Here is a 24,795-nt window from a genome sequence, read left to right as displayed (position 1 = left end):
GACATCATGGGGAGATTAGAGGCCAAGTGGAGCAAGCTAACAACACAGCATTATGCATGTGTATGTTACACAGAAAGACGGCCAAAACATAGATTTGTGTGTGTTGGTTTCCCTGTATGCATACTTTTTGTGATTAAAATTGAAAGTCAGGCACCTAGTCTCCAAAGGAACTCGTGGGTAATTGGACAGGAAGACTCTGGTTGTGCCCGCAATTATTGCAGGAATGTCACTAATCCTAAAAACATTGTGTCGGTCTCCTTCGTTTTTGCATCAAAGGTGAAAAAGACATTTTGAGCAGTGCCTTGCTCAGTATGGTATAAATCCTTTATTAAATAATCATAACAATAATTATAATAACAATAATAAAAAGAGCATTTCTGTACAAAGACCCCTTTAAAACAAAACAACAGCAGTCCTAGCAGTGCGAAAGGGGGATCCTGTCCTCTTAAGTTGTTTGGTCCTCCCAGACAGAAGGGGGCGCTGTGGCTGTCACAGTCAGAGTTAATTACTGTATCTGATACTGGCTCCAAAGGCAAGCTGGATCCCCGAGGCTCCAAGGCACTTTGAAGAGAGTCAGTGGGGTCCATAGATGTGGGCCTCAGAGGAGAGAAGACAGCGAGTGCGGTGAGGGTGAATGGGATGAGACGTTGAGTGTCTGTGCGTGGTGAATCCATGGGATTTCATTTCTAAGTCAGAGTGGTGTTCCGTATATATGCGTGTGTGTCCATAGTTTCTTGTGTTTCTGAGAAGGAGAAGATGGGTACTAATGTTCTGTATATACATCAGTATATACAAGTGAAGTGTTTGGATGTTCATGTGCGTGGGAGGAAACTCTGAGATCTTTCCACTCACTCTCTCCTACTCATGGCTTATGAGTCCATTCAGAGCATGCCAGGCCCTTTCTGACTGGTTCAAAAAAATTCTTAGAATAACAAAAAACACAAAAACAACAACAACAACAACAACAACAAAAAAGCTTGCCTTGCCATTAGAGTCAACATTAAAAATCAACGTAAAAAAAAAGATATCACAAAATAGGCCACATTTAGCCAATAATTTGAGATGGGGTGATGTGATGTTATGTGGGAGAGGATGGAGTAGGTCCTTTAAATCATGGCTTTTGAGGTCCACATGTGAAATGTCTCAGTGCCACCTAGACGTTGCGTTTTCAACATGTTCACAAACACTTTGCTTTTAAGGCTTGCTTTGTGTCCGGGGCACACAGTCAGTGGATTGAGGGGAGCCGTGTTTGTTTTTTTCTTCTTCGTCTTTTTGTTTTAATTGAAAGCACAGAGAGAACATTGCCCCTGTGAGAGAGAGACAGGGGATTTTAGTGTTCAGCCAGTCATAGTCTCTCTCATTCTCTCTTTGCTTCGCTTCCTTCAGTGGTTCAGTCTCTGCCCTTAACCAGCAATCCATAGGTTGCACCACCCAAAGCTCCTTGACCTTTTATCATTTACCGCAATGTAAACATGACCTTCTCTTTGACAGGAACCAGTAACAACAGTCTCCGACAACTAAATCTAACATTAACATCTCGCCGTCATTTCAAGAATGTGTTAAAATGCCCCCCCTCCCCTCCTAAACACGCATATATATATACTTTCTTCACCTCTTTTTTCCAACTTATCATCCATCAGACTGGCAACAGGCCTGAAAGAAAACATTAAACAGAAAGAGTGATTGAGCAGAAACTCGAGGGACGTCAGTGACTAAAAATACCACAGACTGTCAGGAACTAAGAGGATAATTGAGGCTGATAGGTAGCGGAGTCTATGAAGGAACAAAAGAGCCAAAGGGCCACACAAAGGAGCTAAGTTCTAGGCCACTGTGTTCACATGTGATCAAAAAATACGCTTTCTAAGCACGTTCCTAACCTACCACCTTTCCAACACAATGTGTCTGGCTCTCTGTCAGTGTAGTTTACAGCATCCAGTTTCAAAACTAGACAAATCTATGATGCATTTATAAACAGTTATCTTTTGGTGGACCAGGAATCTGTAATTGATATGTGTTGATATTTACTTTTTTTGAGGCCTAACATCGCTGCAATGGAGCAGTCAATAGCGGTAACCCAAGTCCTTCGTTGGTTCCTTTACCGCAAGCATTTCCAATACTGGACGGTGCCACATTTTTCCATACAAGTTCTGATTGTGACCTGCACCACAGAGGAAGTCAGCTGACACTAAAGTGAAGTGGTGGAAATGGAGAAAATAGTGAGAGGTTTTCACAAAATGGCTGTATCTCTTGCCCAGTGCCTCTCACGCCTCGGTGCAGCAGCGCTGTTGGTTGAGTTTAACTTTGTGCTTGAGGCCATCGTACAGTTCAAAGTTATAGTTCTCCAGAGTCGTGGAGGAGCGCGACGACAGGCCGCTGTAGGAGCAGGTGCAGTACAGGAGGAGGCCGGCGCAAACCGCCCCCAGTAGGACGCCAAGGGAGCTCATGACGATGATTGTAACCAGGATGGGGTCCAAGGTGTATAACCACGAGTTGTCCTTTTCTGAGACACGTGTCACTGGAGGTTCGGACGATGGGGATGCTGTATTCCACTCAGGGAACTGCAGACCTGAGACAGGAAGGGAAGCAGACGAGAAAAGTTAATTTAATGACAGACAAGTGGTGGCTGTACACAACTGTGTAGAAGTGAATCATGTAAAGATGAGCACTGACTCTTACAATGAACAGGATTCAAGTTTCAAGTTGTTGAGTGTGAGATTGTGTTACATAAATTAGTCTGAAGTAAAGTACTTCATGCTTATATATATATATATATATATATATATATATATATATATATATATATATATATATATATATGTGTGTGTGTGTGTGTGTGTCTGTGTGTGTATGTTTCAAGTTCATTCTGCCTTACCTCCACCTAGAGGATCTCTGCTACTGAAAAGTCGCCCATCTCCAAATTCGTTGGGTCTCTTAGCTGTCAAAGAGGAACACAAGACAGGCTGACTTTTAGCAGCAAGCACACAACAAAAATGCACCAAAACAACAAGGTGGGCTTGAAGGTGGGATGGAAACACATCCTCTATTTATCATTCAAAATGCAACATATTTGCAGCATCTGTCGGATTGCTTTATTCTTCCACCAAGATGGAACCGAAGCGGAGGCATGCCATAGTTGCAGTCAGTTTTATTTTAGTCAGATTACAAAAAAAACAACCCCAAAAAACCAAAAACAAGCCAAATGTCATTAAACATATTAGAGAAGTATTAATGGATTAAGGAAGAACCAATCAAATGTTGGTAAAGATCTGGTTTGTTTTCTTTAAAACTGCAGAAAAAGGACACCAAAGTTTGAGGATGTGCTCTAAAAAGCTTTCTCTAGTTTAAAATTTGACTTCATTGCTAAACTCAACGACGACAGCTTGAGCTTGCAGTACCAAACAAATATTAATTGAGTTGAATATTGAATATTCTATTCTAGTTTTATTCATGTAAGCTTTAAAAAAAAGAAAAAAAAAGTTTACAGATCAAACACCATACACACACACAGGCTTTAAAATAGAAAAATATTACTTTATTAATAGAGAAAGTTCATTAAGATACATTCCTGTCAACACACAGTCATCACATTGGATACTGATAGTATAAGACTGCTCATTCTGTGTAAATACAAATGCATAACACAATGTCACCGTCGAAGTAATTTCTGTCAAGTTTAAGAGTCGTATATTTAATGACTGAAGAAAAAAGTAAAAGCAACATGTCAGCATCTAAGTAGTGCCTGTGGCGGTCTTGCTTTCTGTGAAGCGGCATGTGATGTGTACTGAAAATAAACATGTCAGTGTCTGAATGAGAAAACTAGAAATGGTGTAAAAGTAGCAATGGCTGCAGTACTTAAGCTGAGCCCAAAAGCTCGAGTGTACTTTTACTTTTACGTGAGTTTTCTTTTTAATTGAAGTCTTTGTGCGTGAGTGTGTGTTGGCTGCTCTTGGCTAGCAGTCAGGAGTGGGAGTAACTGCTTGGCCAGGCACATGTCTGGATCTGGAGGTCTTTGATGGCCAATGGTATTATTAATATTGTTTCCAGGGCAACAGAAGTTGGCAGTGTATGGGGCGATACAGGCGAGGTAGCTGTGAGGGAAAAGTGCTTACGCAGCCTTAATAAATGTTATCTGTCCATTAACTAATTACAACTATTAGAGCTTTGGTGCCTAATGGTGTCGAAATGGATCAAGTAGGGTGTCCAAATCCCCCTACCCAAGTTGATTTAAAAGCACAGACCGAGGCTGTGCCAAAAAAACACTTTTTTCACTCTGGAGAGAAAAGTGCAGCTTTGTAATTGTGTCAGCAAATTGAGGTGCATTCTGCTGAGCTCTGGGGTAGCAGGTGATGGATTTTTGCAGCTGTGACAGAGTCAGAAAGCAATGCACCGTTAAGCCACAGAGTGAAGACCTAAATTTCATTCAAACCAGCAGAGCTTGTGTCAAATCTCACCAACTCTGTAGCAAGGAATGGAGATAAATCACTGCCAATTTGTCTGTCTCAGTCAGATTTTGGTGAGAATCCACAAAATACTTTAGATGCCTGATGTGTTAAATTTGAGTAAAAGGGAATTTCCTTTGTTTTGTTTTTGCTGCCACTCATCTAATGGTAATAAAGAAAAAACAGCGTCGATAACTGGAGCTCTGCTCTGGTTTTCATGTAATCTTGGATCCCTCTCAAGGGTGCGCATATACAACAAAACACTTCCCTTATGGCTTCCAGCTGGTCCAGCGGCATTGTGGGATTTGTAGGAGTATAAATCAAGGAAAAAGTGGTGATGGCAGACAGCTGTGTCTATTTACAACTCTAAAAACAACAAGCACATATTCACACAGAAAACACGACATGGCTTGGCTCGGCATGGCTTTCATCTGGGCAGCTCAAAGACAAGAGGAACAACTGGAGTGGGTGGTATGAAGCATAAATGGGAGTGGAGCAACGTGCTTTATTACAGCAGAGAATCAAGATGAAACACTAAACACTGAAGACGGCTGCATCCATCACTGACTGATGCCTTTATCAGGAGAGGACGAGACACTCAATCAAATGAGCTGGTTATCTCCATTTGTGATGCAGGGATTTAAGTATGATGGATTCGCATTCCGTTGTTTTTAAATGTGCACATGCTAAGTTGAAAAGGATAATGGAGACATTTTTTTTTCTCCTCTGTTGCAACACCTTCATTATTGGCACAACTCATATTGTAGCTATCCTGTGTTCTTATTTCAGAGCCACCACTGCATTATTTTCCAAGGCTTGCCAGATCATTTCCACAGCTCCAGCACACTGAATGCCTCTCAGCCAAACAGTTTCTCCTCTCACTGTCAGCACTGCAGAGCTCCTCATTTCTCTGGGGTCTTGTTTTAGCCTTGTGGTTTGGCAGCTCTGGCTGGCTCTCGCAGCAGAACCAGCTCAACCTCACACACCCCTCCTCCCAGCCCACACATGTCTTTGTGTATGTCCATGCTGGGGTCATTCCGGGAGGACCGTCGGGGTTATGAGGAGCCAGACGGCACTCAATGGTCCGAATCAAGCTGTTCAGAAAAATAAGTTACTCAGACCATTCCTGTCATCGGGAGCAGTATAGTGTGAAATGTCAAGAGTGAGCTCCTGAAGGAAACAGAGAAGAAAACAACTGAAACTATGTCCATTAGAGGCACGGATAGAGGCCACAGAGTTTCTTTGCAAATTTCCACTTCGTGTCATCTTCGCCACTGCAGCTGTAAACTAAAGGAGGGAGGGCTCGTCGAGTGGATGTTGTGTCATTGTTGCACCATCATGACTCGCACTGCCACCGACATCACAAGTTGGCATCCATGTCTGCCAAATAGGTGCAATTGCTAAGTGCTTTTCTTTAGCAGAGGGTACGGTGTCGGTCCCGGCTGTCCAACCGCACTGTCAGGACTGGCTCCACCCCAGGGGTAGCCATACTGGTGGACCAGTTTGAATACTGGAAGCACTGCGAAGAGCTGTGATAGGCCACTGACAGCTGGCTCTTCTTGGTGGCCAGGTGTTGTCGACAGCAACAGAAAGCTCTGACCAAGATGGTCACTGCCAGGAGAAGGAGGGCGCCCCCAGCGGCCATAATGTAATACCAGTGGATGGGTAAGGGAGGCACAGGAACGCCTCCCCCTGGTGGAGAGATACAGAGTGATTGGCCAACGGGAAAAGAGAGGAGTGGCACTTGTTTATTTTCTGCATTTAATTAGCTAACTCCTTTCCCGATTGTCTTTATCAAACGAACAGCAGGCGTGCACCTCACATGAGCATGCACAAGCAGGCCAGTTGCAAAAAATGAAATAAATTTCCAAGCCCAAAACGGAAGAAAAAAAAAGCATCCATATCTGTCATGTAGCACTGGTTGCAGTTTGTGGACGACTTTTCACACCAAGATCATCAAGAGATTTGGTTGGAAATCAGTCCAATAGTTGGTCCAATGAAATGCAATGCATTAAACTTTTTCGAAGCTCCAATGGAATTACTTGGTGTGAAACTAAAGCCAAAACAATTAGTTATACAAGCACTCACACACATCGAATTATGGAGCTTCCTCTTCCTGATTAACACTGGCACAGGATGTCACAAACAGCCCTCTGTTACCGTCTCGGAGCCATGCAAGAATCAATCGGACACCACATGGGAATCCAATGTCCCAGAGCTCTCTCTGAGCTGATATAGGATCCCAATTTGTTTTCTAGCTGGCTGAAGCTGCCAAATTTGCTCTGAGTACATAATTTATCCTGTTCTCACATCTTGTTTTTTCATAATTCCTCTTTTTTTTTCTTCATACGTCAGCCTCCTGGCCAGTCCTCTCCTTCTCAAGCCAAGCGCTGTCTCCTCGGAGACTATCTCCACAGATCTTCTACGCTGCTGCCCCTGGCGTGAACCCCCTCTCAAATGTTTTCTCTTCAAAAAAAACTAATCAGCATCAAAGAAGCTTTCACACTTCTGTCCAAGTATGCTAAAACAAAACCCAAAAGACACAAAACAGAGCCCACATGTATGTTCCAAACTTGATGTGGGAATGTGGAATGTCACGTTGAACTAGGGACAGGGAAGCAGAGCTCAAAACATCCAGATTTTTGGACCATGTCACATAATTACAGAGGGAAATGGTGCGTGCTCCTGCTACTTCACACTGCACACACTCATTAGACAGAGCCGAGTTAGGGAGAAGAGGGCGAGACACCCATGCTCAATGCTGCTCAGTCACTTCATCTGATTGTTTTTCACTTGGGAAACTGCTGTGTGTGGCGATAATAACTTGTGCGCTTGTGCATGTTTGTCAAGTGTGTATTTGAAGCTAGAGAAGAAGGAAAGCCGAAGAAATGCACACACATCACATTCGTGCTGGAACCGCCAAGCTCTTATCTCATTGGAAGGTATTATGAGATGCCAAAACACTAACATCAATCTTATAGAGTCCCACTAGGATGCACTAGATATTTTTTTAAGAGGTAGACAGTTATTTAAATCTCTCCAGGCTGAGCCAAGCAGCCTAGAAGTTAGAATATGGATCTCTTTTCAAACATTTGACTCCATAAGGTGTGCTTGATTTAGCTTGACTTGCACACAGGGTTTACGACTAATACTTTTCCACGGAAACTAAAGTTCACCAATTATTTAGTGAAATAACCTACTTCCCAACTTGATTAGAATTGTCTGTATTTGCAGTTTTAGGCTTTTGGATTTTAGTAAGGGTTTAGTATTTGTTTGGGGATGTCTACATGCTGCAGATGATAAAAATGAAAGTAGCTTTATTAGTGTCATCAGCTCCTGCAGATTCATACTCTGTTTTGTCAATGAAGTTGTCAGCGAGTTTTTCAGGCTAATCTTTTTTTTTTTTTTTACAGTTGAGACATCCAAGCAAAAACCCCCAGGCTATTGCATAACAACGGGGCAGGAGGCAAGACCAAATAAGAAATTACATCAAAGTCAAACTCACCTGGATTTTCAGGAGAAAACGCTGCAATGGGTTCTGCGAGGACAGCGTGACAGATTCAGGCAGAGACAGACAGGAACAAGAAGACAGAGTGAGAGAACTGTTAGATAACTTTAAATATGACGGAAAAGTCAGGCAAATGTCACACAAATGTCATAAGACTATCAAACTTCTGCTGAGGAAATTAAATTCCTCAGATTTCTCACATGAATTATAACATTTACAGGGCTCCCTTGCAAGAACACAATTTCATACATTATCTGAGTTTGAGAACAGTTGTGTTCACAGCGTGTAGGCTATATGTGTGTGTGTGTGTGTGTGTGTGTGTGTGTGTGTGTGCGTGTTCCCAAAGTTCACGCGAGTTGTTTATCGGCGGCGTCCAGTGAAACTGGAGCGGCCTGGGAGGTTCTGGCTGGCTGTAAACGCACAGAGCAGAACCTTCACTTTGACTGCCTGGAATGCAAACACAAAGAGCTGCTGTGTGTGTGTATCTCCGACTGTGTTTGATAGTGTACAGTGTGTGTCTGCATGTTGGGGTGGTGGGGGGGGTTTAAAAAGAAATTGAGAGGGAAACCAACTTGGGAACTGGTGCCTTTTGGCGGGAACACCGACGCACTGTGAAAAACTCAACTGTGTTGAACGATAAGAAACATCCCAGCGTTCTCTGGGAGTGGTGAGGCGGGAGAGTGAGGGGAAGAAGGAGGAAACACAGCAGCATGGAGGCAGGAGTTTTAATAGAAAATGCAAACGCAAGACTGAAAAAAAAAAGCACACAAAAGCAGAAGGACTAGCCACATTGACTTTTCCTCAATTACACTGTGGTCCAGCGGCACAGCTCACTAGAAGTCCGTTAGAAGTGACGAAGGCCGGTTCTTGGCTCTGAACATACAGCTCGGTCTCTGATCTGTTTAAAACCCTCTCAGAAGCCCCTGCTTGGGCCAGATTAAGGCGGCTAGGCTGGCGCTTGGCTCATGCCAGGCACCAAGGAGCTTGTGTAGGGGAAACAGCCTATCTAGTAATTCCCTTTGACGGCTCAGGAAAAGCTCTGTTTACAAATACGACGCAAGAGTGAGCGCATTAGAGATAGAAGGAGAAAAGAGGAAGAGAAGAGAAATCTAATGAAACATAGATTAGCATCGGTGGAGCCCATGAGGCATTTATGGCCTAGTTTTCCTATTCTTCTTTCTTCTTTTTTTTGGGTGGAAGAGTAAACGCTGTCCCTCCCTCTCCCTCCTCCTTTCATCTCTGCATTCAGTGGGCTTTTCGAAGGAGAGACTGTCTCCAAAGCTGGGATGGCAAGGTTTGTTGTGTGGGGATTTATCAAATTTCATGTAGGGTCTTAAACCTAAAAGCAGATTGACAGAAGGTGCGACGATGAGACGATGGATGTGTTGACAGAGGATGAGAGGGCTGAATGGATGAGTGTGTTCAAGCATGTCTGATTGTTTTTTGTCCAAACATTTTCCAAATGGAAAATATTTTGGCAAACTGGAGCAGGAACAAAAGAAATTTATATGCAACTTACGTGTACACTCTGTCAGAGGAGAGCTCGAGCTCACGTGAATGTTGTCTATCCAGATGTGTCCTCTGGTGCCGTGCACAAAGAAACCCTCCATCACGACCTACCACAGCCAAAACGAAGTATGAAGAGAAGGAGGAGGAGGTAAAAGTTTGGAAAAGTAAGACAGAGGAAGAGGAAGACGGAGACAGGATGAAGGGAATGGGGAATGGGGGGGAGAGGGGGGAGCAAATGGAGAATGGGGACAAGTAGGAGGAGAGAGGATAAAAAGTTAATATGCTCCCTGTGATTTCAAAGTTGCACTCAACGTTTGCAATCTTCCTAATTCTCTGCAAGCGACTTCAGTTTACTATTTCATGAGAACGGGAGCTACTTTTGATGTCTCTGACAAATGCACAGCAAACCTCCAAACAATCACACAGCCAGTAGAGACAATATGGAGCACTTTAGCTTCTATTTGAGGAGACCTTGTCTAAATTGACACAGAGCTCAAACCTAATGCTTGATGGAAGATGATGAATATTCCCCTTCAGCCTGTTCTCATAAAGATATTAAAGACATGAAGCTAAAGTTCTGTTCTATGGAGAGTGTACTAAACGTAAAATAAAAGGTAGGACTCAGATATCCAGTTATCAAGCAGACACACTTTGATTCAGATCACTGATATGAGCTACAAATCTAATAATTTCATTTAGCAGCTAGCTGCTTTTTCAGGTATAAATCTAAAAAAAAAAGGGTATATATTAGTACCTGGAAGTCTTTAGGAGAGCGTGGCAGGATGGTGCGACCTTCCTTCCAGACATTGCTTTGATCATCTTTCAGTGTCCACAGGATGGTCTCCTCATTTTGGGCATCCCGCACTAGGACCCTCAGTTGGCCTTGGGCCTCCCCCCATAGCTGGTAGGAGAAGAGGAGGCACAGAGGTCCAGTGTCGGCAGCCACCACAGGGCTCACAAGCCGAGCTCGCTGCTGCTCTGTCTTCAGGCTTGCGTCCATGTACAGGTAGCTGTTGAGCTCTGAAGGGGAGTGAGACATGTTGAAATTAGGCAAGTTTAATTTGCTGAAATGTGTGCAAATTGTAAAAGTCAGAACATACTCTTTCAACCACTGATCTTTAAAAAAAAAAAAAAAGAGAGAGAGAATGTAAATTAAATCCATATGTGATACATTTGTGAATTTCATATCAACAATATGAAACCGAGCTGTTTTTATACTTCAAAACATTCTGCAAATGAGCCGAGCTTCGTTTTAACCTTGAGTCGAACAGTTTCTGCAGTCAAATGAAAGTGAAAAAAAAGTCTAATTTAATGGGTTTTCCCTTAAGCCCTCAAGCAATAAAAAAAAAAAAGGAAATCTGACAGGTTGTGCAGACTTGTCATATCCACTGTAAATGGATGCTGCTGAAGTAAGTTTGTATGGCACAAATGTGACATTCAGTCACACAATTATCACCATAAATCATAACCATTCACACATAAATTCACATGCAGACTGTGTTTTCGCACAGTATGACATTTCCAACATGACTCTTAAACAAGAACTAATCACCATTTGTTAACAGGAATGGGACCCCCCTCTGCACAATGGTCACACCAAACAATAGGGATATGACAAATATAAACACACAGAAGAATAGGTCCGGTGGGAGCCTCATTCGTACATAGAGTATTACCAGGACCCCAGCCAAGACCCTCGGGGACCATTTCTCTTCATTCCCCTACAGGTAAATGACTCAAGCAACGGAAAAGTCCAACAAAACGCACGCCACTCCATTTGTTTGCACCGGAGGATGTTTAGTTTGCAAATTGGATGCCGACATGAATTCCATTGTGAGGAACAAGTGAACCAACTGTATGTATGAACTGAGGAGAAAAAGAGACCTCCATGTGAATGTGTGAGAAGTGACTCAGAGAGGCGACTGGTGGAGAATTTCTTAAGTGGACCCTGTGGGAAAATGTTCAGTGTCAACAATCTGCACATTAAATCACCTGCACAACTGTAGGTATATAAGTCTTGCACAAACTTTGTGCCTTTCTGTTGGAGCAAACGCGCATATGAGAGAATATGTGTAACGTGTCCGGTTGAGTTTGTTTTGTTCGAAGCACCGCACAGCATCATCTAATAAGGTTGCATGTTTTAGTGCAGACATGCTCAGGTTATTGAGTGACTGGACAGATAACCTTTTGGTGTGTGAGTGTGTTACTGTGCATGGAGCTTTTTCCAGCAGATCACACAAGCAGTATCTAGGGGGACAAATCTGTCTCCGATTTGACAGGGCCCCTCTGCCTGCCATACGCCCAGTGTTGCCTGTGTGTGACACTTTAGACAGTGTGAGTGTGACAGTATGTCCCTTGGCCCTCCGCAGCCCTGGAATGGATGTGTGTCACTGTGCACTCTTCCTTCCTCCACTTGACAGCATATTACACAAACTGTGTGTGCATCTAGAGAGGATGTGCAATTGAAACATATTTAGGACTCCATAAAGCGTTTCATCTCTCTTTTTAAAGTCTCTTCCATCGTCTTTGCCTCGCGTGGAAGCATGGCGTCTTGCGGTGAACCCCCCATTGTTGTGCTTCTTGTTCGCCGCACAGTTCATAATCGAAGCTGCCTTCCTCAACGCTGCACAGCAGAGCATTATTAATCTATTTCACAGTGTTCTCCAGCAGCAGGAAGCGAAACAATGATTCAATCTATGAAGCCTGGTTATCATGTTTTTACTAGCTGGATTTATCAATATAACAGTCCTCGGTGGTTAATTCTAGCTTTATTATTAGTTTCACGACTGGGGTCAAGGGGTCAGGAGTTTGTGACATCTGGATCACATGGGAAAAAGGAACTCAAGAGGATTAAACATCGACTCGATCGCAGTGAAATAATGACCCTTTGCCGGCTGGGATTTCTGACCTTTGACATCTGCAGGAAAATCAAAGGCTAGTGCAGCTTGTCAAAATGGCTGGAAATGATACTTGATTCCAAAAAAAGATGCAAATTTACTAATCTAAGCAACCCTTTTCCAATCTGCCTGTGATGAAAGAAGCTGCTTTGAAGCTTGTGTCAAAGATGGTTATGACCTAAATAGGTCACGCTTCAGGAGCATTTCCTCCTCTGCTGTGAGATCTAATGTCCTGCTGAATACGACCCAGGTCACATCACAGATTTGACAAAAAAAAAAAGGGGGGCATGTTTGAACCCCTTTTTATTTAATCACCTCCAGCTGCACAACTTCTGTATCTTTCATGGAGATTGTCTCAAAACCGGTGAAGTCTAAAATAAGGTTTGGATGATAATCCTATACCCTACCTATAGAAAAAAAAAAAAATCAAAACAGTGCTATAAAAATCCTCCCAGAGCCCAGCAGGGAACCTCTTCTGTAGCTTTTAATAACATGCCAAAAGCTGCACTTTTGATCTGTGGGTATGTATAAAGCAAAAACGAATAATTATTTCTTCAAGGAGCGTCTAAGTAGATGCAAGTCTACACAGCATCATGTGGGATGTGCCTGAGGTAATCGAAGGGCAGGAGAGGACAGCTGGGAATAACTGCCCGTCTTTGGAATCTCCTGCTCTGAACTTAATTGAAGCTACTGGGTCTTAACCTCTTCCTGCTGAGACTTTCTGACACACAGTGGTGAGTGAGTGTCACATGTGAGGTTTTACACACACACGCACAGACACACATACATATACATGTATAATATACGCCCATATATCTTCTCTCTGATTCCCTCGTTTAATTTTCCTTCTCATTCAATTAGAAAGCAGCAGTGTGCCTGGCAAACAATGTTGCTGCTAAATTAGACCGGTTTCAATTCAAGGAATTATTTTAATCAAATTGAAAAAGGACACAATAAAGAAGCAGAGCGATAATAACTCAAGTTAATTGTAGAAAACTGTCTTGTCTAAACCCGCTGAAGTTGATCAACATGGGGCATTTGTGCAATTTTCTCCAGATAAAATTCTCCCTGCAGCTGCATTCATTAAAACTCATCTAACACGCATATATATTTTGAAATGCTATGTTTTTCTATATCTATTAACTCCTTTACATCTCTGAAGTAAACTGAGTGATTGAGCTAACTAGTCAGTAAGTATAGGGGTGTAAATAACAAGAGGGCACACAGGTGACATGAGACTACACATTTAGTTTGCTAAACCGATGAATATTCATAGTTTTTGTGTAACAAATTTGAGCAAATTACAAAGAGAATGAATGGGCAGTACATAAATCTGAATTATTTAAAAAGTAAAATGATGTCAACATTAATCTTTCAATGTGGCAATAAAGTTTGGATAGTTTTTATTAAACATTGTAGAAAATTATGCATTTAAAATCCTGAGCTCCACAGAGCTTGTTTGGTTTAAAATTCTGTGTTTGTGCATGTTTCCAAGAGTATTCCTTCTTTTGCATATTCTGTACAAACGGACATAAAAAAAATCCTTCACTTTATTGCCCTGTCTTTACTGGTTTTCTGCAAACCCTTATTGACCTGACATTCGCTGGTTGCAAAAAAACGTGTCAAAATCATTTCTAGAACTTGTACAAGTGTTGGGGTTTTTCTCATGTTGCACTGCAAAATGTAGTCCACCGAAAGCAAATAATATTACTCTATGTGGGGGTTTATATGAAATGTCGTAAATATTAAAATCAATATGCTGTGTGCTTCCAGGATGTTTTAATTAGAGTGCCCGTATGAATTAATGTAAAGAACAAGCTGTAAGTGCTGGCTGTGAAGCTCAGAAGAGGCTAAAATATTAACAAGGTCTGGTGGATGATCCCCAAACAAAGTTTTATATTTTCTTACTCCAGTTTCGTTAAATTGTCAAATAGTCTGCAAAAACCTCTTTTTTGAATGAATTCTGCACATCTACTCAAAAAGGCCCATGAATTTTCTTAAATGTATTTTCTGGTAAAAGATGTTCACTGGCTTGTTCTCCCTGTGTGTATGCGTGGGTTCTCTCCGGGTACTCCGGCTTCCTCCCACTGTCCAAAAGCATGCATGTTATGTTAATTGGTGTGTCTAAATTGTCCCTAGGAGTGACTGTGTGGTTGTTTGACTCGTTTGTATCTGTGTGGCCCTGTGATGAACTGGCGACCTGTCCAGGGTGTACCCCGCCTCTCGCCCAATGACCGCTGGGATAGGCTCCAGCCCCCCCGCGACCCGACCGACGGATTCAGCGGTACAGAAAATGGATGGATGGATGAATTTTTATGTTTTGTTGTGTGGATATTTGGTTGGGACCACCTTCAGCTTCATTTCATGAACATTTGAAATCAGAGTTCCATCCCTGAGGGATTGAGATGGGACCCTCAAACGTTCACTGAGGAGACTCACCGTGGCGCCGTAGAGACCAGAGCAGTGGGGCGTTAGGGTCGTGTGTCCACCCACACAGGCCTTTCTCAAAGTCACACACGCTGTCCGATTGAGGAGAGGCAGCCACTGTAGAGCAGAGAGGGATGAGAAATCACTGTCATAACGGATGAGCAAAGCATCAAAAGCTTTCATCTTTATTACTCCAACTTCCTAATAAAACCTTTACTAAGTGGTGTCTTGCCTCACCTGCAGTTGTAATGGGAACGGTGGTGATTTCAATGTCAGGAGGCAGAGTTGGTGTGATGGTGGTTGCTGGGGTGCTGATTTCTACAGAAGCACACATAACAAAAGCCAGGTCAATGGTGGTTTCAGGAATCTTCAGACATGGAAAAGAGATTATTTCTGCAGAATTTCTCCCTTGGTGGGCTAGAATATAATAAGCTCACAAAGGGCAGAAAGTACCAGAGAGAAATGGAGAATGGCGGCTTTGATTATAACTCTCTATTCTGTTTATTTCATAGAAAAAACAAACCAAAACCCCAAAATCTCAGTTGTATGGGCTCCACTTGTGATTCACCAGGACAACTCGATATTGGATATTTTACTCCGGAAAGTGCTGTTTAAGTAACTAGATATGAGTAGATTTAAGCTTGTGCTGAAACTTTGAGTCCATCTCAAAAACTAAATCTTGTCTCCTGTCAGAGACAGGTGGAGGAAGGCACAGACTGCCCCAGAACACCCAGGAGGACCTCCGTTATGTTGTGTCTGTGAGCTTAGGAGTCAGTATCTGTCTGAGACACATACTGGCTAAAACGTGCAGACACACATATGTGTGTGCAGGCACTCTTGCAATGTTGATACACAAACACATGCACGCGCGCATACATAAGACGCCTGACGCTAAGGCTGATGGATGGATGTGTCTAACAAACTCCCCTCGACCTTGGCCAGGATGATCACACTCTGAGACCACTCAATGCCTGTCACCAACACACACACTCCATCTTACACTGTTAGAATGTGCACATTTGAGTTATTGTGTATGTGAGCATCTCCCTCTCTCCATAACTCACGTGCACTTGGAAGAGAGGAAAGCAAACACAAAGGGATACATAGGATTTTCTCTGTGCTGTTAACATCGATTGAAGCCCAACTTCAGAAAGGCAGCACACAAAGACATAAATAAGGCCACTGTTTGCTCATTAGAACACATCTCACGCGTGCACAAACGGACACATGTTGAGCAGGCTGCAGTTGGAATGTGAAGCGGGAGTGTTATTAGGAGCAGATGGATCAACCCTGGTGTGTTGTGGGAGTTTACACAGAAGTTTATGTCAAGTCTCAAACAAAAGATCAGAGTTTATCATGCAAACAAAGTGTGTGAGCCGTTTTCTCCTTCAGTATCTCTGTGTTTGACCATTGCATGAAGTCATTAGCAACATATTTACATAGTGACTTGTTTTTTGTCGCTTTCACTTGAGTAGAAACATACTTCACTCATTTGACATTAACGTCAAAGCACATTCTTAAGGTTATCATGTTTCATATTCCTTTGTTGGCTTTCCCCTGGCTTGTCTCACTAAAGCCAATCCAAACAACTCTGAGGCTTAGATGCCTGATGATCTCATGTGAGACGATTTGAAAAGAAACACAACCAGTACATAAACATCGAAGAGGAAATGGAGTCACGCTGATTCACAATGCTGAATGCCTGTTAGTGCCACTATTTCAGCCTCCGACTGTGGATTTTCTTGTTTCCTCGTGACCACCATTACCATTTAAAGTTGTGAGAAGCAATCAGGGCAGAAAACACGGTGTGATGCTCAACTGATCTGCTTACAAGAACTTCCTGTGGAAATGAGTGCAACGGTGCCCCAGCTGGAGAAATGGCAGAGATGAAAGGCTCAGCCACAGCTGGCGACTGCTTCTGACATTAACCCAGCGTTAATGTCATGTCCTTTATGCCAGTCATTAACGACCTAATGAGACTCTTATCACTGTCGGCTCACTGGGAAGGTAAGGCAAGGAAAGCAGTCCTCTTCGTCAAACCCATCTTCCTACTGACTTTCAAAAGCGTACCCAACTCCCTCTCAGCTTCTCCTCTGCATTCTGTCTTCTGCGTTCACTCTTGCTGTTTGCACACCTCTTTTTAATAGGTAAACCTTTGAGTCCTCTAAATCAATCTTGGGACTGGGTGTTAAAATAAACCAAGGGTCCGCACATTACCTGGGCACAAGCGCTCCCTCCTGTACGTAAAAACTAAACCCGTAAACACAAAACACACAGTCGAGTCCATTAAAATTCTCCCCAGATCCCGAGTACTCTGTGCTTTCAAAGGTCAGGTCCTGTCACGGTGTAAATGTGCTGACCTTTCCAGGGTGTGACGGGAGTGTCGGAGGGGGCGGGGCAATGGGAATGGGACGGACTTGTGCATTCGTGTGGACAGAGAGAGAATGTGTGAGAACGTATGTGACCTGTCTAATTTGCCCTGAGCTCTGTCCTTGACGTGTGTGAGGAAGTATGCACAAGCAGGCCTTTGCTGTGCAAAGGGCCTTGTAATGCAGGAAAAGTCCCTCTGCAGCAGAGCATTGTCTTACATAATGTGTCTGCTGCTGCAGGTGATGATACGAGTCATCATCATGCGAGGGATGAGGCACCAACACTTAGAGCCGGACTCAGGGGAGCTCTGACATTGATAGTGCAGATGCATAGCGACGTACATGTAAGCATGCATGCTTACAGATAGATTCTTTTGAAGGTTTTTTTTCCAACACACTCACACAGGAATGTGGAGGGCTAACGCTCCCTGATAGAAAAACCATTGCTCACATCAGGAGAATCTGACTCAGCAATATGTCAGAGAAGAGAAAAAAAATCTTCAATTATGTAGAAAGCCTTTCTGTAAATCTCTCCCTTGCAGTCCCAGGCACTCTCACACACTGATAAATGGATGTGACACACACACACACACACACACACACACACACACACACACACACTGCAGAAGAACAGGATGAGAAAGACAAGTTTGATATTATTCTGGGTGGAGTTAAGTGCTCAGATCAAAGTTCAGCCCATGCACATATACTGCACACATAGTGTGTTGCTTTCTTTCAGTGGACATTAAACTGACTTACGGTACATTCATTTTCTGGTGAGTCACCCTAATCGATCTGTACTACAAAACAGGGTAAACATGTTTGGGTTATCTCACCTAAATAATACTATACAGAGTCTGCTAAGTGATGTCTCAATGCCGGTTATCAACTCCGTCAGTCAATCCAGGTTTTCTGAATGCGGACATGCGCGCAGTCATGTAAAAATGGCATTGATCTGGAGCTGTGCATTTCTCACAAAAATAACAAACTATAATCTTTAACTGATATGGGAATTTTTCTACAAAATCTACAAAAGGCTGGAAGTAGCACACTTACAGTCAAAGCAAAAAGGAAATCTAAAACAAACAAAACAAGCTCATTAATATCACATTAAAGCACAAGAAGATTTGACATTGATAAATGGGAATTTTATTCAATGAATGAGCTGCAGGTAATGTGAGAAAGTTTCAGCCTTCTTTTTTCAGTGGATGTTTTAAATATTTTCTGCAGTAAATAAAGAACAAAGATGTAAATGTCTTTTACAGGTCATTTTACAGGTAATTAAGGCTTTAAAATGTTAAATGAAAAGTGTTGTCCTGTGATTTTGAATTTGTTTTAATAACCTTATTTTTTTAAATAGTTGTGGGTATTATCATCACCAGATAAATATAAATTGATAAAGTTTGGTGAGTGTATGCTACAGACAGGAACAGTTTAGGGATTTTAATAAAAAAAAAGACCTAACATTAGTTTTTATTCTTTAAAAGCCAACAAGTACATGCTGTAGAGTACTCAGTCACTGTTTTAAGCCACATAAGCATTCACCTCTGCTGCTATCTCTCTCTGAAGATGCTTCTCAGTGAAAGTTGAATGGAACAATATCATTTTTAGAGATGAAAGACTCGCACTGTCTATGCCTCAATTTTTCATTTTCTAAGAGAACTGACTGATCGGGAGGTAGAGCTTTTACTTGTGTTTATCTCTTATTTTAAAACAGAGCAGGTTAGGTTTCCAGCAGAAGTTGCCGTGGTGATACACCTCAGTAAGACATGAACCGGCTTTGTGACGCTAAAAAACCCAGACTTACACCTGAAGATACCTTGCGAAGCCACTAATTCTGCTTTAAAGTACAGCCCCTGAACCACCATTTGTTTGTATTTAGTTCTGTTGCTGTCGCTTTTTAAATGTTTTCATGTTTTTGGTCTTGTTGCTATGTGTTGTTCAATGTTCTCGTATTTTGCACCTCACGGCCACCACACATAAAGAGCTTGTGCAAACAGGACCAATTATAAGGCCCCAACTGTGATAACTGCATAAAATCTATCATCATTTCATAGTGAGCTCAGCTGCATTAAGTGGGATTTTGAATTAAGCTGAAATACAGTGTGAGGCTGAGACACCTGAAGTTTAAATTATAGCTGTATGAGTGTGTGTGTGTGTGTGTGAGCTCTGCTATTCAATGTTCCTAAGACTAAAATGATTCTACCTGGAAAGAGGCTGAGATGATATACCATATTCTTTACAGATCTCTAAAATTCCCCGCCTGAGCTCATAAATATTTCACGGAGTCTAAAAAAAACCTGTCACGGCAGAAGCACTGTGTGTGAGGTAGCTGCACAGGAACGGGGGGGAAACAGAAGGAGCCAGGACCAACGGCGGTGAGCACGGAAAAGAGATGCAAGTGATGAGTAACAGGGGAGGAGGGGAGGAGAGGAAATAAGAGGAGGCATGGTAACGAAAAAAAGAACAAAAACATTTACAGACCCACGCACTGGGCCTCAGGGTGGGAAAAGAAAGAACTGCAACCATGTGTAGGGATGAGGAAAGACCTTATTCTGCCTCACTGTGGTAGCTGCGGCCGTTAGAACAGCACGAGGCAAGATCTAGGTGGGAAAATATCTCTATTTTATCAGTCTAAATCATATATATAAGATCAGTGAAGACATTGCTGAAGACAGAGTGAATAGTTTGAGTTAAAGGGGAAATGAATGATTTACAGGATGTCAGCAGTAGTCCATTATTCCTGCTGAGTTTTGGTGGTGTGTGAACAATGTGTGACTGTTAAGAATAGTTTTGTGTGCAACATTTCCTTCTCTAAGAAATTGGTGTTCTCTGATTTTTAATTTAGTTTGCATCTTTGTGGATAGGGTTAATTGTTTAACTTGCTGCTGCACTGTTGTTTGTTGATCAGCAGTTGATGTAACTGACTGCTTCCCGTGTTTCGAAAGACTTTAGGGGGGTTAAAAAGGCCCAGAGACTAGGTGTGGTACTGTCTTTTGACTATAATAATGATCATTATGCAGAAAAGCAGACCAAGCTATTTTATGACTTCTGCATCTTTGCATCTCTCTGCAGGCTTCCATTAAAGCCTGAACAGCTGATAAACGAGATGATGAAAATGTAATATTCCTAATATTCCATTTAGCTAGAGATCAGTGCACATCATCGGCTCTAAAGCAAAGACTCAAATGCACATAAATCACCTTAATGAAAAGCACAGTCTGACTTGCATCTCCGATAGCCTCGCTGTAAAAGTCTGGAGCGCACACAAGTACACATTTATTTTTCTGTGGGTTGTTTGGTAAATCTGTGTCAAAATCAGTCCTTGTATAAGTGCTGGGCGTGCTAAGCTATACGGGCCAGTCATCCTGTTCAGGCACAGAGGGAGTGGTAAACAGTGACAGGCCATGTGTGTGCGAGTGTCAGTGAGAGTGTGTGTTTGTATATGATCCAGCACAAAAGCACATCTGGGTAACAGACCATGCTGGAAAGTGAACAAACCAGTGTTCTCACTCTCTAGGGATGCATTCTTGTAAAACGAACCCTGTCCACTCCCTGCCGATCATATTGCTTGAATAAACTGACAGAGAGTCTAACTCAAATCTTACAGGTGAAACAATATCAGAAGGGAATAAAAAAAATGCTGCGCTATCACTTCCCCTTTCTCAGATAACCCTGTCTCTTTTCACCTCTGGCAGACTCTAATGACTCTCATGCATATCTAATGTGAGCTCACTTTCCTTTCGAGCTACCTTCCTCGAGGTCCATTCAGTTCTGGTTGGATCACTTGAATTCATTACAGTGTGCGGCAAATAATTCAGCTCGGAATACTGGAGGCAGCAAATGATCACGTAAATGATTCCCTGTCACACACTCAACAGCTGAATGTCCTACCTGGAAGGTCGCATCCCAGTATCTCCACTCTCATCCCAATGCCTGCTGGGGACCACCTTTCAGGGTACAGCCTGATGTACTGGGCCACTGTCTCCTCGAAATGACGAAGCTCTGGGGTGTCATAGTGTGTGTTCCCCTCAAAGATCTGTACAAAATACACCATTGCATTGGTTAATGAACCTTTATTTCATACAGAAGTGGATGATGTTCTTCCATTTCTTTGCCTTCTTCACCCACCTTGGGTAGGCTCGTCTTGCTGTCTATGATAAAGTTCCAATCTTTTGTATCGAGGCTGTATGCCACTTTGTACTTTCTAACAAACGCCCGGTTGTCTGTCGTTGCTCCACTTCCTGCGTCTCCTCCTCGTGCTCCCTGAGTAATGACGCCACGCACTGTCTTAGGCACGCCTAGGTCCACCTGGAGAGATTATGTTTTAATAATTGGGTGGTAACTACTGTACATCATACAAAACAACACATAGTTTTGTGCATCTTGTTTAAGCTTGTCAGCTGGAATAGCAATATGTGGAAGCCAGATTTGAAAAGTTGGCAACCTCTCGCTTATATAAAGATAAAAATGTAATTGTGAAAAATCTGCAATGGGGTCAGAAGGCATAAATATTATTTATCAGACAAAATGTGCAATAACTAGAACTAAAACTTGTTTGTTTCTCTTTATATTCTTTTATGCATTTTTAATGCTTCTTACACTCCCTGCTGCAATGCTTTTATTTTATGTAAAGCACTTTGAATTGTTTTGTACATGAAATGTGCTATACAAATAAATTTGATTTGATTTGATTTGATAAAAGCCATTTGCACCTGTAGCCACTCCTCTCCGGCCAGGGGCTGTGCAGGGGCTGGGAACCAGCCGGAACGACTAGCAACAAGACGGACAGTCCCGGGATTCCAGACCATGTCCCGGGTAGATGAGGCTGAGATCTGGGCATCAGGCAGCAGTCCGGACAGCAGGCCCTGCAGGTCTGAACACGGAGCATCTGGAGTGGAAGGCAGAAAAGGAGAGATTATTTCACTCTGGGAGGGCCGATTGAGACGTTTGAGCAACGACCTAAACTGCTGTTACACATATTCCCACCAGGGAGCTGTTAAGTTTTGCCGCAGGATTGCACTTCTGGCCACTAAGCTTTAAGGGTTCAGACGGGAGAAAATAGGAGAGGATGAAGGATGAGAGACTGAGATGGGCAGGAGGGAAAAAAAAGTGTAACACAGCACTACAGCTTCATGTTTAATGTGCAATTGGACTGCCATTAGTCAGATAAAAGCACATGTTAAGTCTGCTGCTGCTGTGCATTCATGCACTTTACATCTCACACTGATATTCAAGTGTCTTTTAATGTTCACTTCATTGTGTCCTTATTTTTTTCCTGTCCACGAAACAGCACATTTATTATCTGCATTCAACAACCGAGAGAAGGTTCCATGTACACGTCAAAGCACTTGGAAATGAGAATCATTCAGATACAGATGGGTAAGGGGTGATGAAAATACCTTCCTAAGAGAGAATGTGGGGGAGAGAAATGAGGATTAAGGGGATAAGGAATGTATAATATAAGGAGCTGGGAGGCAAAGAAGTAGAGAGTGGAAAGAGTTAAAAGCAAGAAAAGGAGAGCTGAAGCTGGAGCTGATGGCTTAGGGAGACAGGGAGAAGGAGCAAAAACTGTAGAGATGACACGCCTATATAGAGACAAACAGCAGGAGAAGGAGGGATGGATGTAGAAGATGTGAAAGACTGGTGGTGCTGGTGGAACAGAGAGAGAAAGGGTGAGGAGGAAGGGAGTAGGGGAGATGTTATTTGTACTGACGGTTGAAGAGTACACAGATCAAAGTTTCATGTTGTTATGTCACTACAAAAGCAGGGGACGTAAATAATGAATAAAAAGCACAAGAAGTGCAGATATATGTGTGTCTATGTGCCAGTGAGTGGTGTCTGTGTACATTTCAAAAGGTGCACCCACTGTTGAGGCCATCTGCTATATTTAGAAACCGTCTGTGTGCAGTTGTACCTGAGCTGTAGGAGTTAATGGTTATTTCAATAGCAGCTGTTGAGGCTGAATTGAATCACAGTTTCTGATGTAAGAGTGAACAGGGAGCCATGAATGATTGAGCAGTACTCGTTTCTCGACATGGAGGAGCTCACAGAGCAAAGAGGAGGCATCAAAAGAAGTTTCCAAAACCATGAGAGGAAAAAAATTGGGGGGTGTTGAGGGAGTTAAAGATGGAAAGCGAGTATGGAGAAGAAGCAGAGGAGCACTGGAAGATTAAAATGAAACTGGTGGTGCCTCTGGAAGGAAGAACAGAGTAAAAGTTTCCTTTAATAAGCCTTATGGTTGCTATATTTAAAAGATACAAGGGGACTGTGGGGGAGAGCATAAATGGATGTGTATGTTTGCCAATGCTCGGGTGAGATCCTGTATTGTATGGTTTAGAAAGTAAAATGTTGTTGAAGCTGATTTAAATTATATACTCACCCAAGTGCACCGGATGATTTTTTTTTCAATATAAATATAAAGCAGGATGACACTGGCAATTTGACTTTGATTTTGCAGAAGAGGTTTGAAAAATCTAACCTGTAATCTGGCATCCGTAAAGCTCAAAGCGGAGGGCAATGCCGTTCTTCCACGTCTGTGGTCGGATACGCACGAAGCGGGCCAAAACTGGCTGTGGAACACGGTTCAGAACCACCTCAGCTGGATCGATGTTAGCGTGGAAAATCTGAGAAAACAGATAAATAGAAGACAAACATTGGTTTGTTACTGTCAGAGGATGATGTACTTCCTTATAGTCCATACACACACACACACACACACACACACACACATATATATACATCTCTTGCTTTAACACCCTCCCACTGTGCACAGTTTTGCTTGGCTTCACACACACAGTGGCAGGCCGGACAAAGCACAGACAACCCAAACACGGATCCAATGACACCAACCCAGCTGTCGATGTGTTCTGAGGTCAGGGGTTCAGCGCTGGGAGGCTGGGAAAAGCCCAATGAAGGATGGCGTTTTCTCTTTTTCACCTCCTTGCTCTCACACATACATAAACATGCTGCTAACTCAACATACTGGTGGCCATAGGAAGCAGTGGGAGACATGACCTGACACGACTGAACACGATTAGCCGTCAGACGAAGGAAGTCTGTCCAGGTGGGCAGGATGTGAGTGAAATTTCCTAGGGCGTCCACCTAAAAGCATCAACATTCACTTCTTCTCCTTGAACACTCCCTTCCTTCCATTTGCTTTTAAGCGACAGGGTTGTGCAGCTGGGTCAGCGGGCAAATGTAACCAGGGTGGTCAAGTTTCTTCCTGTTTTGGGCGGAAAAGTGACCTGTGATGGTCAACAACATCGGGTGGCTTGGCTCAATCTTTCCTTTATGAGACAGTGTCACTAAAACCCTAACTCCCAGTTGGTAATTATGAATAACTTCCGCCTCTTTCCTTCCTTTTCCACATCCTCTTTCCTCAGCTCTTTGTCATTTCTCACCGCATCATCTGAATCCCTTCATTTCACGTTTCTATTTTCTTCTGAAATTCCTCCTTTTAAACTGCACCGGTTGATTTCTCTCCACACCTACTCCTTCACCCCTGTGTGCTTTTCTTCCTCTTGTTGGTGGCTACTAACTGAAACCACACAGACACAGGAAACCACAGGAAACCCACACAAACACACATCCACCAAGCACACACAGATAAGCAAAGGAAGCGTCTTTTAACCGACTGAGTGACT

At 42.8% G+C, this 24,795-nt stretch overlaps 1 protein-coding gene across 2 annotated transcripts in view; it reads right to left on the bottom strand.

The window, feature by feature from the left end:
* Positions 1-306: 306 nt before the first annotated feature.
* Positions 307-24,795, bottom strand: part of nrp2a (neuropilin 2a) — a 57,698-nt gene continuing 33,209 nt past the window's right edge. Inside the window, exons 8-18 of one of the 2 annotated variants that reach the window (XM_075477939.1) lie at positions 23,631-23,775; positions 21,865-22,040; positions 21,281-21,460; positions 21,044-21,188; positions 15,018-15,098; positions 14,793-14,897; positions 10,211-10,476; positions 9,467-9,563; positions 7,945-7,977; positions 2,873-2,935; positions 307-2,566 (exon numbers count right to left, since the gene is read on the bottom strand). In XM_075477939.1, the coding sequence (XP_075334054.1) occupies positions 2,262-2,566; positions 2,873-2,935; positions 7,945-7,977; positions 9,467-9,563; positions 10,211-10,476; positions 14,793-14,897; positions 15,018-15,098; positions 21,044-21,188; positions 21,281-21,460; positions 21,865-22,040; positions 23,631-23,775 (1,596 nt within the window). In that variant the 3' untranslated portion in view covers positions 307-2,261. Of the gene's footprint in view, positions 2,567-2,872; positions 2,936-2,964; positions 6,132-7,944; positions 7,978-9,466; positions 9,564-10,210; positions 10,477-14,792; positions 14,898-15,017; positions 15,099-21,043; positions 21,189-21,280; positions 21,461-21,864; positions 22,041-23,630; positions 23,776-24,795 lie in introns of those variants that run through there. The other variant, XM_075477940.1, reaches the window with a different exon arrangement.

This window comes from Odontesthes bonariensis, chromosome 11 (assembly GCF_027942865.1).
Source record: "Odontesthes bonariensis isolate fOdoBon6 chromosome 11, fOdoBon6.hap1, whole genome shotgun sequence".
Classification (NCBI taxonomy): Eukaryota; Metazoa; Chordata; class Actinopteri; order Atheriniformes; family Atherinopsidae; genus Odontesthes; species Odontesthes bonariensis.
This window is presented reverse-complemented; position numbering and strand designations above follow the sequence as displayed.